The 16116-nt window shown below is 40.2% G+C and overlaps 1 protein-coding gene across 1 annotated transcript in view; it reads right to left on the bottom strand.

Moving 5' to 3' along the window:
* LOC114669197 (transcriptional regulator QRICH1-like) overlaps positions 1 to 16116 on the bottom strand; it is a 59310-nt gene that overhangs the window by 20472 nt on the left and 22722 nt on the right. The window contains exon 4 of the mRNA XM_028825371.2: positions 8356 to 9132. Within this exon, the coding sequence (XP_028681204.1) occupies positions 8356 to 9132 (777 nt within the window). The remainder of the gene's footprint in view (positions 1 to 8355; positions 9133 to 16116) is intronic.

Here is a 16116-nt window from a genome sequence, read left to right as displayed (position 1 = left end):
ACAACACTATGGAATTGTCAGAATGTAGCTGAATCGCCAAAGTTCCTCATTTTAGCCTCAGCCTCCAGAGGGTTAACCAACATACTAATCACAGTGATTGACTACAGACCATCAATTGCTTGTGACTACTTCAGTATGTGTGAAGTATGTTTTAAGTACGTATGTCATACCAATGCCATTCACAGTACATATGTCATACCAATGCCATTCAAAGCAGCAATATGAACTCAGTCACATGAACACTGGTCCAAAAATTTCATTACATTGGCGCATAAATTTAATTTTGGAATAAACATTGGACAGGAGTTTATTATGTCACTCTTATAGACTGGCTACTGATATTGTGTGTGAATCCTGCTTCTATTTTTACTTACCTTAACTGTAGCTCACTCTGCCTATGTGGAAAATGAAAAATTCAATATTTTAATCCTTCCGGGAGGTCCAAGTCATAAATGGATTGGACTCGCTTGACCAAAAAACAGCCATTTAATTCCACTTACACAGCTGGATCCAAGGGTAAATATTAACTTTCTGGATTAACTGATGTACTGCAGCACCTCACTGCATGCCTACTTTATATTCAAGACAAAATGAAAAGGTTTCAAAAAACAACTTCTACACTCCCAGTCAGCCCCCATTCAAATCCCAATCAATATTCATTCAAGACGTGGACATCATTCTGGGAAAAGGTTTAAAAGGATAGGCCCACTCATTTATTATAGTTAACCTGCATGAATAATTACAGATACATCACCTTTAAGGCAGTAATACATAAAAATAAAAAACGAGGCTTCGCTCGCCAACAACCCCCCCACTCCCCCAAGGGACTGCACTATGCGCCAGCCACTTCGCATATCTGCTGCACACGTTGTGAAAGCACCCCAAGGGGATGTGGTTGCTCCTCTGAAAGCCCCTCTTTAACGGTAACACAATGGGAAACAAATCCAGTTTTGTTTTTGTTTTACCTCCTCTTTGCTCGATCAGTTGCTGGCTTGCTGCTGCAGCCACGCCATGTGTTTGTTTTTCTCTACAAGAAATGTGTCCAACAATAGCATTTACACAATTGAGAAACGATTTCTCTTGCGGGATTTCACTTTCACCAAACAACAAATCTTAGGGGGCAGCTGATAGGTACCGGCAGGCCAAGCGGAATGCGGCTTTGGTGGTTGCTGAGGCAAAAACTCGGGCGTGGGAGGAGTTTGGGGAGGCCATGGAGAATGACTTTCGGACGGCTTCGAGGAGATTCTGGTCCACCATCCGGCGTCTCAGGAAGGGGAAGCAGTGCAGTGTCAACACTGTATATGGTGGGGATGGTGCGCTGCTGACCTCGACTCGGGACGTTGTGGGTCGGTGGGGGGAATACTTCAAAGACCTCCTCAATCCCATTAACATGCCTTCCAATGAGGAAGCAGAGCCTGGGGACTCAGAGGTGGGCTCCCCCATCTCTGGGACTGAGGTCACCGAGGTGGTCAAAAAACTCCTTGGTGGCAGGGCCCCGGGGATGGATGAGATACGCCCGGAGTTCCTCAAGGCTCTGGATGTTGTAGGACTGTCTTGGCTGACACGCCTCTGCAACATCGCATGGACATCAGGGACAGTGCCTCTGGATTGGCAGACCGGGGTGGTGGTCCCCCTCTTTAAGAAGGGGGATCAGAGGGTGTGTTCCAACTACAGAGGGATCACACTCCTCAGCCTCCCTGGAAAAGTCTATTCAGGGGTCCTGGAGAGGAGGGTCCGTCGGATAGTCGAGCCTCGGATTCAGGAGGAACAGTGTGGTTTTCGTCCTGGTCGCGGAACAGTGGACCAGCTCTATACCCTTAGCAGGGTCCTGGAGGGTGCATGGGAGTTTGCCCAACCAGTCTACATGTGTTTTGTGGACTTAGAAAAGGCATTCGACCGTGTCCCTCGGGAATCCTGTGGGGGGTACTCCGAGAGTATGGGGTACCGGCCCCCCCTGATAAGGGCTGTTCAGTCCCTGTACGATCAGTGCCAGAGCTTGGTCCGCATTGCCGGCAGTAAGTCGAACCCGTTTCCAGTGAGAGTTGGACTCCGCCAGGGCTGCCCTTTGTCACCGATTCTGTTCATAACTTTTATGGACAGAATTTCTAGGCGCAGCCAGGGTGTTGAGGGGGTCCGGTTTGGTGGGCTCAGGATTGGGTCACTGCTTTTTGCAGATGATGATGTCCTGTTTGCTTCATCAGGCCGTGATCTTCAGCTCTCTCTGGATCGGTTCGCAGCCGAGTGTGAAGCGGCTGGGATGAGAATCAGCACCTCCAAATCCGAGACCATGGTCCTCAACCGGAAAAGGGTGGAGTGCCCTCTCAGGGTTGGTAGCGAGATCCTGCCCCAAGTGGAGGAGTTCAAGTATCTCGGGGTCTTGTTCACGAGTGAGGGAAGAATGGAGCGTGAGATCGACAGGCGGATCGGTGCGGCATCCGCAGTAATGCGGGCGTTGCATCGGTCTGTCGTGGTGAAAAAGGAGCTGAGCCGCAAGGCGAAGCTCTCAATTTACCAGTCGATCTATGTTCCTACCCTCACCTATGGTCATGAGCTATGGGTAGTGACCGAAAGAACGAGATCGCGAATACAAGCGGCTGAAATGAGTTTCCTCCGCAGGGTGTCTGGGCTTTCCCTTAAAGATAGGGTGAGAAGCTCAGTCATCCGGGAGGGGCTCAGAGTAGAGCCGCTGCTCCTCCGCATCGAGAGGAGTCAGATGAGGTGGCTCGGGCATCTGATCAGGATGCCTCCTGGACGCCTCCCTGGTGAGGTGTTCCGGGCACGTCCAACAGGGAGGAGGCCCCGGGGAAGACCCAGGACACGCTGGAGGGACTATGTCTCTCGACTGGCCTGGGAACGCCTTGGGATTCTCCCGGAAGAGCTAGAAGAAGTGGCCGGGGAGAGGGAAGTCTGGGCATCTCTGCTCAAGCTGCTGCCCCCACGACCCGACCTCGGATAAGCGGGAGACAATGGATGGATGGATGGATGAGGTAATGCGATCTTTACTATCCTTTTTTTGAGACTTTTGAATTTTCGTACTTCCATTATCTCTAACCTGCTCTGCATGTGTACTGCGCCAAAGTTTTTGAATGGTTTACAACGTTCTACTTTGTCATCTGCTCCGTTTTATTTCCAGCCTCGGATTAAATCTCTTGACACAAAAACTCGTCACGCAGGACATGAAAGCGTCTTTCTGAGAAAATCACATCTCGTCTCCTTCCTATCTTCTAAGATTTTTTTTTATAATAGAGAGAAATAAATAAATCCCTACCTATCTATTAATCATGGCATCCAAGAAGAGTGAGGAAGCAATGAAAAATATGTATGCGCATGCAGCATGGCTGCCACATGTTCATTTGACGCATCCTCCGAGCACGACCTCCGAAATTAATGGGGCGTGTGTGCGAGTTGCAGTACCAGCAACAAAAACGGAGGGGCACAGTGTGTTCAAGTAGGATTGTGACATCAGAGAGTTTGTTTACTATCAACATGTAACAGCAAGCCGCTTTGGCTATCCTACAGGCTCAATGTGTACACTTCGATGTGGTGAAGCAAATCATCAAACTTAAATGTTGACATACAAATGTATTAGTGGTGCTGTTATTCATGTATTTCTTGAATAGCCAATAAAGGCATACATTTTAAATGTCTCACATACCATCTTCTGTGCCATCTTTTTTTTTTTATTGCACCTTTGCAACAGCATCAGAAAGTACGGAAGAATATTTGAATCACAGAAAAAAAAAACTAGAGACACAGTGAAGACAAAAAAGGTCTATTTGGTGATTAAAGTGGAAATTTCGACTTTAGTTTCATTGTTTATTTTGTCATTAAAGTAGAACGTCGTAAAACGTCATATTAAAACCGACCCAGCTGTTAATCACTACATGCTTCTGGGGCTTCTTCCTGCACTGACAGCAGTGGCACTCAGCGATTGCCAGACATTAAATTTATTATATTCCAGCACTCTGCACATTTAGAACCTTTAGATTTATACTTGATATAACTTTCATGATGAAATGTGTTAACGTGTGTATGCTACATTTTACAAATAACCTCATTTAAATAATAAATACTGCTAATAATTACACGTCAGGGTGGTACAGTGGCAGAGTGGTAAAGCTGCTGCCTCTCAGTAGGGAGTTGCATCCCTGGTGTTCCCTGCCTGGAGTCTGCATGTTTTCCTGTTGGGTTTAAACAGAGTGATCCGGTTTCCAACCAAGGACATGCAGGTTTGGGGAGCTGGTGATGCTAATATGACGCTAGTGTATGTGTATGCTTGTATCCACCTTGCGATGACCTGATGCCATTTCCAGGGACTGTTTCTGTCTCGTACTCAATGCTAGCTGGAATGGGCGTGTCCCTGGACTGATGGATGTAATCATTAAACATTCAACTTTTTCAGAGATATTGTGGCAAGCAGTGATGGGAGGTATACCGGTTCATACCGAAAACCGTTATTTTTGTTATGATATGGATTTTTCTTATACCGCAACACCGGTTTAAATAGCCTAAACAATGTTCGGAATGTGGCACAGCGGGAAACGGAGTACATGTGTTAGTGGAGGTATTGAGCGGTGAAAATGGACAGAGAACATTCTGAAACTGAAGCAGACAAAAAAAGTTGAAAATGATGACACACAAGAAAGTTTGCCGAAAAAAGGAGCCGTGTCTGTTGTCTGGAGATACTTTGGTTTTAAAAGGTCAGATGTGGACCAAACAACTATTTACTGCAAATACTGTCGAGCTAAAGCTGTTGCCGGAAGCGGCAACACGAGCAATTTACTGTACCACCTTACCCGCAAACATGCTTTAGAGTACCAGTGCTTTGGACACAGGCTTCACACAGCCATAGGTATGTAATAGTTATTAAAATAATAAACTATTTTAAGTAATGGTAGTAAAAACATACCATAGTAATAAGAAATGTACAATGAATGTGTGTATAATCAGTTTTCTGTTACAGTAATCCCTCGCCACTTCGCGGTTCACTTTTCGTGGATTCACGACTTCGCAGATTTTATATGTAAGCATATCTAAATTCATAACGCGTATTTTTCGCTGCCTCGCGGGTTTCTGCGGACAATGGGTCTTTTTACTTGCTTCCTCAGTTGGTTTGCCCAGTTGATTTCATACAAGAGATGCTATTGGCGGATGGCTGAGAAGCTACCCAATCAGAGCACGCAGTTAAGTTCCTGTGTGCTGCTGATTGGCTCAGCGACGGAGTGTTGCATTAACCAGGAAGTCTCATCTCACTCATTCATCATTAGCGTGCTAATGCTTCAGGGGCCGTGTCCAAGCACCAACAGAAGATGCAAATGATTGCAGAAAAGGTAAAAGTTTTGGATATGTTGAAGGAACGGAACAGCTACACCGCTGCAGGACATCGATTCTTTTTATTTAAAAAGGAGGAAAAGCATATAAGATCTACGGCTGCAGTGTCCTTTAACCAGGGTGCAAAACGAGTTGCAAGTGGAAGTGATAAGGCAGTAGTCTGGATGGAATCTGCTTTAGGAATCTTTGCAACAAGGTCGACGACGTCATGACCGCCTACAAGCTGCTACGTGTACTTCGCTATACAGTAAGTGTAAACTTATCTACCGATTTCATATTGCTTAGCAGTTGCCCCTGTTTTTAATAGAGTAAATGGTGGGTTGTAAACAATACAGGGAGGGTTTAAAAACGTCCAAATACACGTTAAATAATTAAATAAATATAGTGTCCCTACTTCGCGGAAATTCAGTTATCGCGGTCGGCCTTGGAACCTATCTCCCGCGATAAGTGAGGGATTACTGTATCTCTATTATCAGTAAGTACAGGTAGTCCCCTATTTATGATGGTTCAACTTGGATTACAATGTCCAAAGTGAGACGATAATTTATATAAATTTGTGTAAAATATAAATTTTCAATTAGGTGCGGCAATCGAACATTTCTGTGGGCCGAGCGATGCAGTACGATATGTTGCCGGAAACACCCACATTGTGAGATACCTCAGTCTAGCTAGCACTCAGTAGAGATCAGTGATCTTGTTGTTACAGCACTTTTAGTTGATTTGCTTTGTTGATTTGACCTCGATTCCATATGCGTGCGTGAGTAGCGAAGAGCAAACAGCTTTTAAAATGGCATGTGGAGAGATACCAAAGTGAATGCTCAAAGCAAAATAATCCGTGGATGACTTTTCCATATTATCGCTGAATCGGACTCTGATTTGTCCAACTCCGATTTTGATGCAAGTGATCTGGAGATTGAGATCGAAAACTAAAGTGAGGTACTGGGATCAGCTGATCGGTCCCCAGCTGATGCACCCATGGCAACATTCGCCTGGGATGACCGACACTTACGATAACACGAGGTACAAACCATATTGCGTCTCACTGCAATGGTCACCCCTGCGCTCCTGTCTCACAAAGATAGCCAGTCCATCGTGCATTCCTGCTGGCCTAGCTTGAAGCAAGGTCCATATTAATGCAATTTGCCTTAATGATGGTTCCGTTGGTAAAGATGTCATCACCAAGTTGCACTTGTTTTTATTTTATTTTTATTTGGTGAATACTGTGTAATATACCTGGACTTGAAGCCTTGAAGTAATAGTATTATTACTGGAAGTTGCACTATTATTTATTTTACTGTTATTATTTATTAGTTTAAATATTATGTAGTTTAATGATGGTAAAGTTGTTTAAAAAGTCACTTTAAAATGTCAGTTTACAAAAAATATTTACTATTCCTTTTCTAAGACATGTTCAGTGCAATACAACTTTTGACAAGCACCTCTGGATATTTAACGAAGTCTAAATGCCTCTTTGGATGGCTGAAAATATGTTGTCAAAATTATAGTTTAAGTTGTTTGCAAAATTTGTTCAATAAAAAGGTTCTATATTTTGACTACAACTGTCATGCAATGTGATTCCTTCTCTTCATTAGTGCCACCCCCTTGAAAACTATCACTGTATTAATACTTGTGTGCACATTAAAATGTTTTTTTGTACAATGTACAATTCTCATGACAGTGGAATAGGTTATTCTTAGCCAGCCTACTGCAGTAACTGCAGTAGAAAATGTGGTTAGCATCCACTCATGCATGGGGAAAAAAATACCGTCAAATGCCGTGAGACCGGTATTAATTTGAAAAATACAGTGATATACAATTTTGGTCATACCACCCAGCACTAGTGGTAAGGTGTCCTTTAATGGACGCTTCGGGCAATTCACAACACAGCAAAGCCGAATGTTTTTTTTTTCCCCTTTTTGTGATGGTATCTCTCACTGCCATCTGGTGGAAATCATCCAGATTTACATTAAATACGCACGCAGGTATAAACAAGTACACTGCTTGTGCACGTCACATCACATGAAGTATAAACCTGGCCTAAGACGAAGGTTGTAGCATCGATATTGACAATTGAGGTGAAAAAGGAACTCATTATAAAGCATGTTTATGGAAGGTGACTCCCCTCCTAAACAGTAAACTTTCTCTTCCACTCCTCCAGCCACACGAGACATCACCACTTCTCACCAAGGTACAGTAAAGGCAACTTTCATTTTATTATACAGTATTTACATAATTTATTGTTTTCATGTTTTAATATATTATTTAGGACACATTATTTTAACCTTACATTATTTGTATTTACTGTTTAAGTTTAACAAAATGGGTATTGTTTAGGATCTGGGAATGGATTAATTCACTTTCAAACTGAATTGTTCTAAGTACAAATCAGAGTTCAAATGGTCTCCTGAAATGAATCAAGTTCGAAGTATTAGGCACCACTGTATGTTACTTAAGGATAATAAATTCTATAAATTATTTTTATATACGTTATGACTTATCCAGCACCATGAATCAAGTGACTAAGTTAAGTGACCATTCTTATAATTCTTTCAAAAATTATCATATCCTCACACTGCATCTATTATAAAGAATTTATTACTTTCACCTTTACTAAAGCTTACACTGGGTATTTCTACAGGCAGTGATATACCACACAAATGTATTCCAGGTTTTGAATTATATTTATTAAGAAAATGTTTGGTTTTCACTTTCAGTAACACTAAAATGGGAAATATGTTTGAATGAAAAAACTGTTTCCTGTTTTAATTATGCGCCCAATGTTATTTGTCTGTGTATGGCTCCTCTGTCATTATGGTAATAATCCTCCTCCTGGGTTCCAGTATGGCACTGATTTTTGGGTCCTCAGATTAAAATGTTTTTAAGAACCCCTGAAACTTTAGCAATACCTTATATCAAAAAATGAACAAGTGTTGTAATGCTGAGAATAACCCTGCATGGTATACTCTTGTAAACAGACCAAAAAAAAAAACGAACACATTTGAGACTCTAGAAGATCAAACTAACCTGTAGTTGCTGCTGATCCTGTACAGATGTTTGTTGAGGGGCCTGAGGCTGCTGTTGGGCTTGCTGCTGCTGGGGATCCCATATATGAACTGATTGGGTGGTATTAGGATACGCCCCTGTTACAGCTTGCACAGCAACTGGAATGTGGATGTTACCATTAACAGAAAACTGAGCTGGGAAAAGGGTATTGGCAAGCGTCTGCACCACCTCCTCATGTGTTGCAGTTGAAACAGAAGAGACTGACAAGGAGACACCTGGATTCTTCCCCGATACCACCATCTTATCTTTCTCTTCATCCAACTTGACAGTGGTTGGAGAACCTGTAACATGCACTGCTCCATATGCCTCTTGTGGGATAGCAATGTGCGTGATGTTCTGCTGCTGCTGCAGATCTCCACGAGGTTGGGCAGAGTACACAGGGATGGTCCATGTTTCTCCAGTTGGGCTAGTGATCGTACCAGTAGCACTATAAAGGTGTGCACTGTCCACAGTCAGCAGGTCCGGTCGGAGAGACAAGTAGCTTTGTTGCTGACCTTGTGGAATGGCCAAAACCGTAGCCACTGGTTGACCAGATATAGCATAAGAAACAGTGATAGGCATGTCCACCTTACGTTTTTTAGCAGGCTGCAGGACACCTCCTGTACTGCCCCTTCTCTCGCCATCTCGAGGAGAAACCTGTTGCTGAACCTGCTGCTGTTGCTGGGGAGACAAAGCCCCTACTGTCTGGATCTGGATTTGCTGTCCTGCTGCCGCTGCTGCCACAAGCTGTGCTTGGATCTGTGTAAAAAATTAAAAATAGCATTAAAGTAAAATGGCTGAAAGGGCATTATAAGTGATTAGTTATCTGTAAAAACACAATATACTTTACTGATTGAATGCTGCTTTTCAATCTCCAAGACCAGAGCATGAAACATGGCTTAAGCTGGTATCATTCACATTTAACAAGAAAGTTGATTTAAAAAAAAAAAAAAAAAGACACAAATACACTCACAAGCCCCATATTTAAATACAGTAACATGAGAAATGTATTCCATTGTACATATGACAAAGATGCATGTGAAGTATGAGGTTGTCTGTTGAAAATCTGCTACAAATACATTATAAATAATGCTTTGTTATAGTCACGATCAGCTGGTCCCAACCCTGGGCACCAGAAAGGCCAAGGCAGGGTAAAAGCTAATGAAACTTCAATAAGACTGAGAAAGACTTTGTTTTCTATAAACAGATTACAAAAAAGGTAGGGGCAGGACATTTTTTTTTTTTTTTTTTAAAAAGCACTGTCTAACCTGGCATCTAGAAGCTGGGGACTTGTGTTAAACTGACTGAGTGTTGGAATGGAACAGATAAAGTAATTGCTTCTTAACTGAATGACTAAGTGTCATAGCCCCAATCCCTTGGAGCAGCAAAATCTAGATTTTTTTTGGTTTCTTTCCCTTATATTTCCAGATATGTTTACATTTGACACATAGGCTATAAAATTAAACAGCTAATTTAAAATGCTTAACACATTTTTTTTACATTAACTGAATACACTTGTAACACAACTCCCCTTTCACCTATGCACTAAAATATCTAGGCAGGGAATACACTGCAGTTATAACCCAGAGGACACAGTGATTTAAGGAATCATTTTATGCATCAGCTCTTTATGGAAGCTACAGCAAATTACTAAGCATGTCTGACTGTATGTAAACAATCTGTCTCCAAGAATACCCACGATATAGGCAGTATGCACTGCTGGCTAGCATTTCCTGAATGTGGGCACAATCAACAATGGTTAAGACAAGTCTGTCAAACACAATAGTTGTTTCTAATGTGGCCAATGTATGGTACTCATTTTTTTAATTCAGTATTAAAAAAAAACACAACTTTAATTTATACCTTTTTTCAGTATTTTTTTTTTTTTTTACATAAATGTTTCATTTTATTTACTGTATATACTCAAGTATAAGTCAGGTCTTGAAACCAAAACAAAAAAATCCATCATAAAATCAGACCCCAACTTATACACCCATTCAAAAATGCCTCACTTAAAAAAAAAAAAAAAAAAAAATTAACATTTTCTTGCCTCCTCCAGTCTCGCATCAGTTTCTCAGACGCATCAAATTTTATTACAGCAGTGCAGTTACCAATTTCTTTCGCTACTTCAACAATGTTTAACATAAAACCAGCTTCATATTTTCTTCTGATCGATAAAGTTGTATGAGGGTGTGAGATACAAAAAAACACAGGTGGGCGTTAACAAATCATAATCTCTTGGACAAATAACGTGAGTTTTACCATACGACCGACATTATAAAATATCAGATTTTATTCGGCAAAATCAAGTCCCGACTTATCAGCAGAAGAACTTATCTGCGAGTATATACGGTACTTACAATTTTATTATCTTTCTTTATTCTGCACAATTTGTAACTCACAGAAGGATTCCTTTAATCATTACAGAAGCAGCAGCAAAATAGCTTAAACTAACTTTCAGGATGATTATGTACACAATCTATGGAATATTCTGTAATGGTCATATTGTTCATGAAAACTTTCCACACAGGTTGTACAGTATATTAAAGAGTAAAACAAAAAAACATTGGTTACTGAAATTGAATGTTAAATACAAAATAATTAAAAAATTTTGTATTTTTCTTTACATTTTTGTCTATGCCATATCACGAGTATTTAAAATTCAGAAATATGATTATAACCATATATTCTGTGATGCTCTGCACTCTATTTTGTATTTTACTGGGTAGTTAATTTTGTCTGGAGATTGGCTTCAATTTTCTCTTTCATGTTGCAGAGCTCCACAGTGGTGGTAAAGTCATGCAAACTAAATTCAGGTAGGAAGCTAAAAAGTTAAAACTGAGTAGAGGTTAAATGGTCTTTTAAACCTCCATGACAGTTTGGAACAAGAGGACAGTAGAAGGACCAGCAGTGGGAGGTACATGATTAAAGTACCAGTTCATTTAATTACTGTGAAATATTCACATTTTCAGAGCTCCCCATTACATAACTATATCAACAGGCACAATCACAAGGCTGACCTTTACATTTAGCAGTAATTGTGTTATTAGCTGAGACAATTCATATATGTAAGGTTGCAGTCTCTCAAACATTATGTTCACAATGGAACATACCAAAAAGATAAAGATCATTTAGGAATAAGGCCATCGTTGTTTTTTTTGGTTTTGGGAGGAATGGTTGGCAGTAGGTGACCCTTAAAAGTACTGTTAGGTTGGATGAATGTGCAGCTAAGTGTCCACCCTTTGCCGTACTTCAATTAACATTTCATGTGACAATGATGAGAAAACTATGCAATTAAGAAAGTAAAATGTAAAGAAAAGCAAGTGAACACTGAAGAGTTTGTCTTGCATTTGTCCATATCCGAGATGCATCAACAAGCAGAAGGTGGTCAATTCACCAATGCAGTTTCATAAACTGCTACTGAATAACCCCAAAGTACTACAGCTCAATCTTATTTAGGGTGCTTTAATGCTGTACATAAGTTTTTTTTCTGGAAATCATTTACTTAACAATATTTTACCAAAAATAAATGAATCTGAGATTTGTGAGCATGACAGGATACTTTACGTTTGCATTAGACAACGCAAGTATTTTTCATGGATGTTTTGATATTATCTGTTGTTTATGAAATGCTTTTAGGGTCATTATTATCATCCTGTGTACACAGGACAGGAAATTCTTAAACACAACATGTCACCTCTCCCCAACACCCTGTTCAAGCCCATTCCATTGGGAATTTTATCACCATTCTCTTCATAAACATTAAAATTTTACTTGGCCATCACCACAAGCAACTGCAGTACAAAAATGATCGTTTTTGGATTAAATATTCTTGTTTTGTGAACAATTTTTTATTGAAGAGAATAAAACTACAAAAAGAAACAGGACATGTAAAATTGCAAAATATATAAAAAAAAAACACTTCTCCAGCTTGTCAAGCCAGACTGAACAAGTAGTTATTTTTCTAAATAAATTTTAAATCAAAAAACTAAAAAAAATCAGGACTATTTATTATTAATATGGTATATTATCCTATAAAATAGACATTTTTATTTAAAAAAATGAAAATACAACTCATTTCATTGAAAATTAATTAACTAATATCATCTGATAATTACTTCATGGCTCTCTGGATTGACGGAAAAAAAGAAAAAACAAACCCCCAGATATCTTCGGACTAAGTTAACAAACTTGTTTTGCACTGCACAGGCTTGAAAAATCAGTCTTTTATTAGGTATACAAGAACAGTACACTTCTTGCAGTTTACTTTTATAATTATGTCTTTCTACTTACTGCTGTTATCACTATTTCTGATATCATGTTTGAAAATGCATCAGTTTTGGGGTTGAGTGTGGAGTGTCTTTGACTTGACTGTTTTTTTTTTTTAATATAATTTTATTGATTTTATTGTAATCACACAACATGCCATACAAATAGATCAATTTTTACAAAAATAGGATTGAAAACAAATCAACCCTAATCCCTGAGAAAAGAGAGCCTGACCAGCAGAGTAAAACTTAAAAGCTAGTAAAAAATAAGTAAATACATGTATTAATAAGTAAATAAAGATAAATGGAGAAGAAAAAGAAATGGGAAGAGAATCTCTTTCCTCAGTGCTTTAAATGCTTATTCTAAAATATTATTGATTAGATCCTGCCAGGTTTTGAAAAAGTTCTGCACAGATCCTCTGAGAATTTGATTTTTCCAGTTTCAAATAGTATATAACATCAGTTTCCCACTGACTGAACAGAGGAGAGTTAGGATTCTTCCAGTTGAGCAAGTCTGTGTGCCAATATTGTAGTAAAGGCGATCAGTTTGTTTGTCCTTCTCCACTTTAAACCCTTCTGGAAGTACACCAAACACAGCTGTTAATGGGTTAGGAGGGATTGTGACACCAAGGCTGTCCTTTAAGGCATTTAAAGATTTTGGTCCAGAATGATGTTAATTTGGTGTAGGCCCAAAACATGTGACCGAGTGAGGCTGCAACTTGATTGTAGCGTTCGCAGGTTGGATCTTGCCCTGGAAACTTTTTGGACAATTTTAAACGAGACAGATGTGCTCGATATATAAATTTTGAGTTGAATAATTGCATTTTTTGCGCATACAGGGCCTGAGTGAATTCTTTGCATTGCTACCTTCCACTCCTTTTCTGATATGTTGAGTGAGAGATCCTTTTCCCACGATCCTCTTGGATCTTTGAAAGGGAGGGACTGTAAAATGGTTTTATATATTACAGAAATGCTGTCCGAGTCCTCAAGACTGATCAATATTTTTTCCAGCATAGAGGGAGGTGGGAGGTGAAGAAAATTGGGTAGGTTACGTTTAACGAAGTTTCTAATTTGAAGGTAGTGAAAGAAATGTGTTGCTGCAAAGTTAAATTTGGAATATAATTGTTCGTAGGATGCAAAGACGTTGTCTACGTACAGATCTCCAAGTGATTTAATCCCAAATGTTTTCCAGATATTAAAAACTGCATATGTCTGAGAGGGTGGAAGAAGGTGGTTCTCCTGCAGAGGTGACAGATAAAAGCTTCTCTACCTTAAAATGCTTCCTACATTGGTTCCATATTCTGAGTGAGTGAAGCACAATTGGATTGTTAGTATATTGGCAATAATTTGCATTTATTGGGGCACAAAGCAAGGAATATAAAGAAGTACTGCAGGAGTTTATTTCTATTGCGGACCAAGCCTGTGTATGTTCATCTATTTATGTTCGTGTCCAGGTTTTTATAGCTAGTGTATTTGCTGCCCAGTAATAAAACTCAAAGTTAGGTAGAGCCATGACATCTTCTGCCTTAGGTCATTGTAGGGTCAATCTTTGGATACGTGGATGTTTTGAATTCCAAATAAATTAGGTTATCTCTCTATTATAAAAGGAAATCCTGGAAAGCAAAGCAAAAGCAAGGCTACAATGCGTGATCCTATCGGAAGACAATTTTAAAGACCCGCGAGACCAAAGACACTTGCCTCTGTGCAAGACACACCCTACTTACAAGATAAGACCACGGGCAAAAAAAAATCAGTAATGTAAAGGCAGTCACGCAGCACACACAGCTCCGTGGCTCTCAGTGCATATAAAGTGTATAAGGTCAATACGGTAGAAACGAAATGAATAAGATAGAAATGAAATGTCGACGACTAAATGAAGACGAAAGAAAAGCGCGGAGAAAAAGAGACCCAAATGCGGTGGACTGAAAAAAATGCTAAAAAGAAAAACAATAATCTAGGTGCAAATTTAGAAAATAAGGAAAGTGATAATCAGCCCAGAACAAGCGGAATTGAAAACAAAGCACGTCCAATAGGGCTCAGGATTAAAAGATTAGAACTTCATAAACGGGAGCAGCGTTATACATCCTGCAAGAAAGAGATTTAACCATGCCTGGACCAGAAATAAAGGACAATTATTGTTTTTACAACGTCACGCGAGCTAAGTCAGTGAGCCATCATTTAAAACAAGTCCACAGACCTCTAACTAAGCAGTTGTTGGATTGCTTTTGGTAGACACGCATAATGTGCTCCCAGCTCTTAAAACAACGACATGCGACAAGCAGAACAGGCAGCTTGCCAGCAGGTTGAAGCCTTTTTTGTTTTAAGTGACTGATAGGTCCGATTGAGCGGGGCGGAGTACAGCAGACAGACTGATAGCGGGGTACTGATTGATGCGGTAAGGGGGAGGTGAGACCCGGGGTCGGAGAGGGTGCTAGACAGTTGTGTTTGGGGTTACGCAGTTGGCGATTGTTCAAGTAAAACTTTTGTGACACTTTATTACGTCAGTCACTACAGTATCAAAAAAAAAAAAAAAGGATAGTAAAGATCTCATTAGCGCAAACAAAAGGTGATTAATCATCAGAGCCAGGTGTAATTGGAAAAAAATAGCAGGACAAAGCAAGGTCGTCCTACAACAGTTAAAGCAACGACAAGTTTAATTTCAAAGAATACACAATTCGGTCAGGTGTATATTTATGATGACGGAGAAGCGATGCAAATCTTAACAGGCGACAAGTAAGGTGATGTATATATTCCGCAAATAACATTAGACACCAAAGGAGATCGTGATATGCCATTCATATTAAAATGTTTACAGTTTACAGTGAGAATAGCTTTTGCTATGACAATTAACAAATCAAAGGGACAACCATTAGAAAACGTTGGATTATTTATTAGAGAAACTGAAACAATATTCACTCACGGGTGATTATACGTTGCGTTGTCACAATGTATCGCCAAAAACGGATTCAACATTCAATGCGATCGTGAAGAAAAGGTAATTCCATATATTGTTTTTAATAAACCTTTAAAGTAAAAAGTGCAACTAAAGAAACTGAAACAATTCCAAAGAAAAAAAAAAAGCTTTTAAAATTGGATATCCGATTAGCCAAACAGCAGCACGGTGGTGCAGTGGGTAGCGCTGCTGCCTTGCAGTTAGAAGACCTGGGTTCGCTTCCCTGGTCCTCCTTGCGTGGAGTGTGCATGTTCTCCCCGTATCTGCGTGACTTTCCTCTGGGTGCTTCTTCCCACAGTCCAAAAACATGCAGGATGGGTGGATTGACGATTATAAATTGTCCCTAGTGTGTACTTGGTGTGTGTGTGCGAGCCCTGCGATTGGCTAGCGCCCTGCCCGGGGCTTTGTTTCCTGCCTTGCGCCCTGTTTTGGCTGGGATTGGCTCCAGTAGACCCCAGTGACCCTGTAGTTAGGATATAGCAGGTTGGATGATGGATGGATGGATCAACCAAACAAAGGGGT

This window comes from Erpetoichthys calabaricus, chromosome 18, assembly GCF_900747795.2.
Source record: "Erpetoichthys calabaricus chromosome 18, fErpCal1.3, whole genome shotgun sequence".
Taxonomy (NCBI): domain Eukaryota; kingdom Metazoa; phylum Chordata; class Cladistia; order Polypteriformes; family Polypteridae; genus Erpetoichthys; species Erpetoichthys calabaricus.
This window is presented reverse-complemented; position numbering and strand designations above follow the sequence as displayed.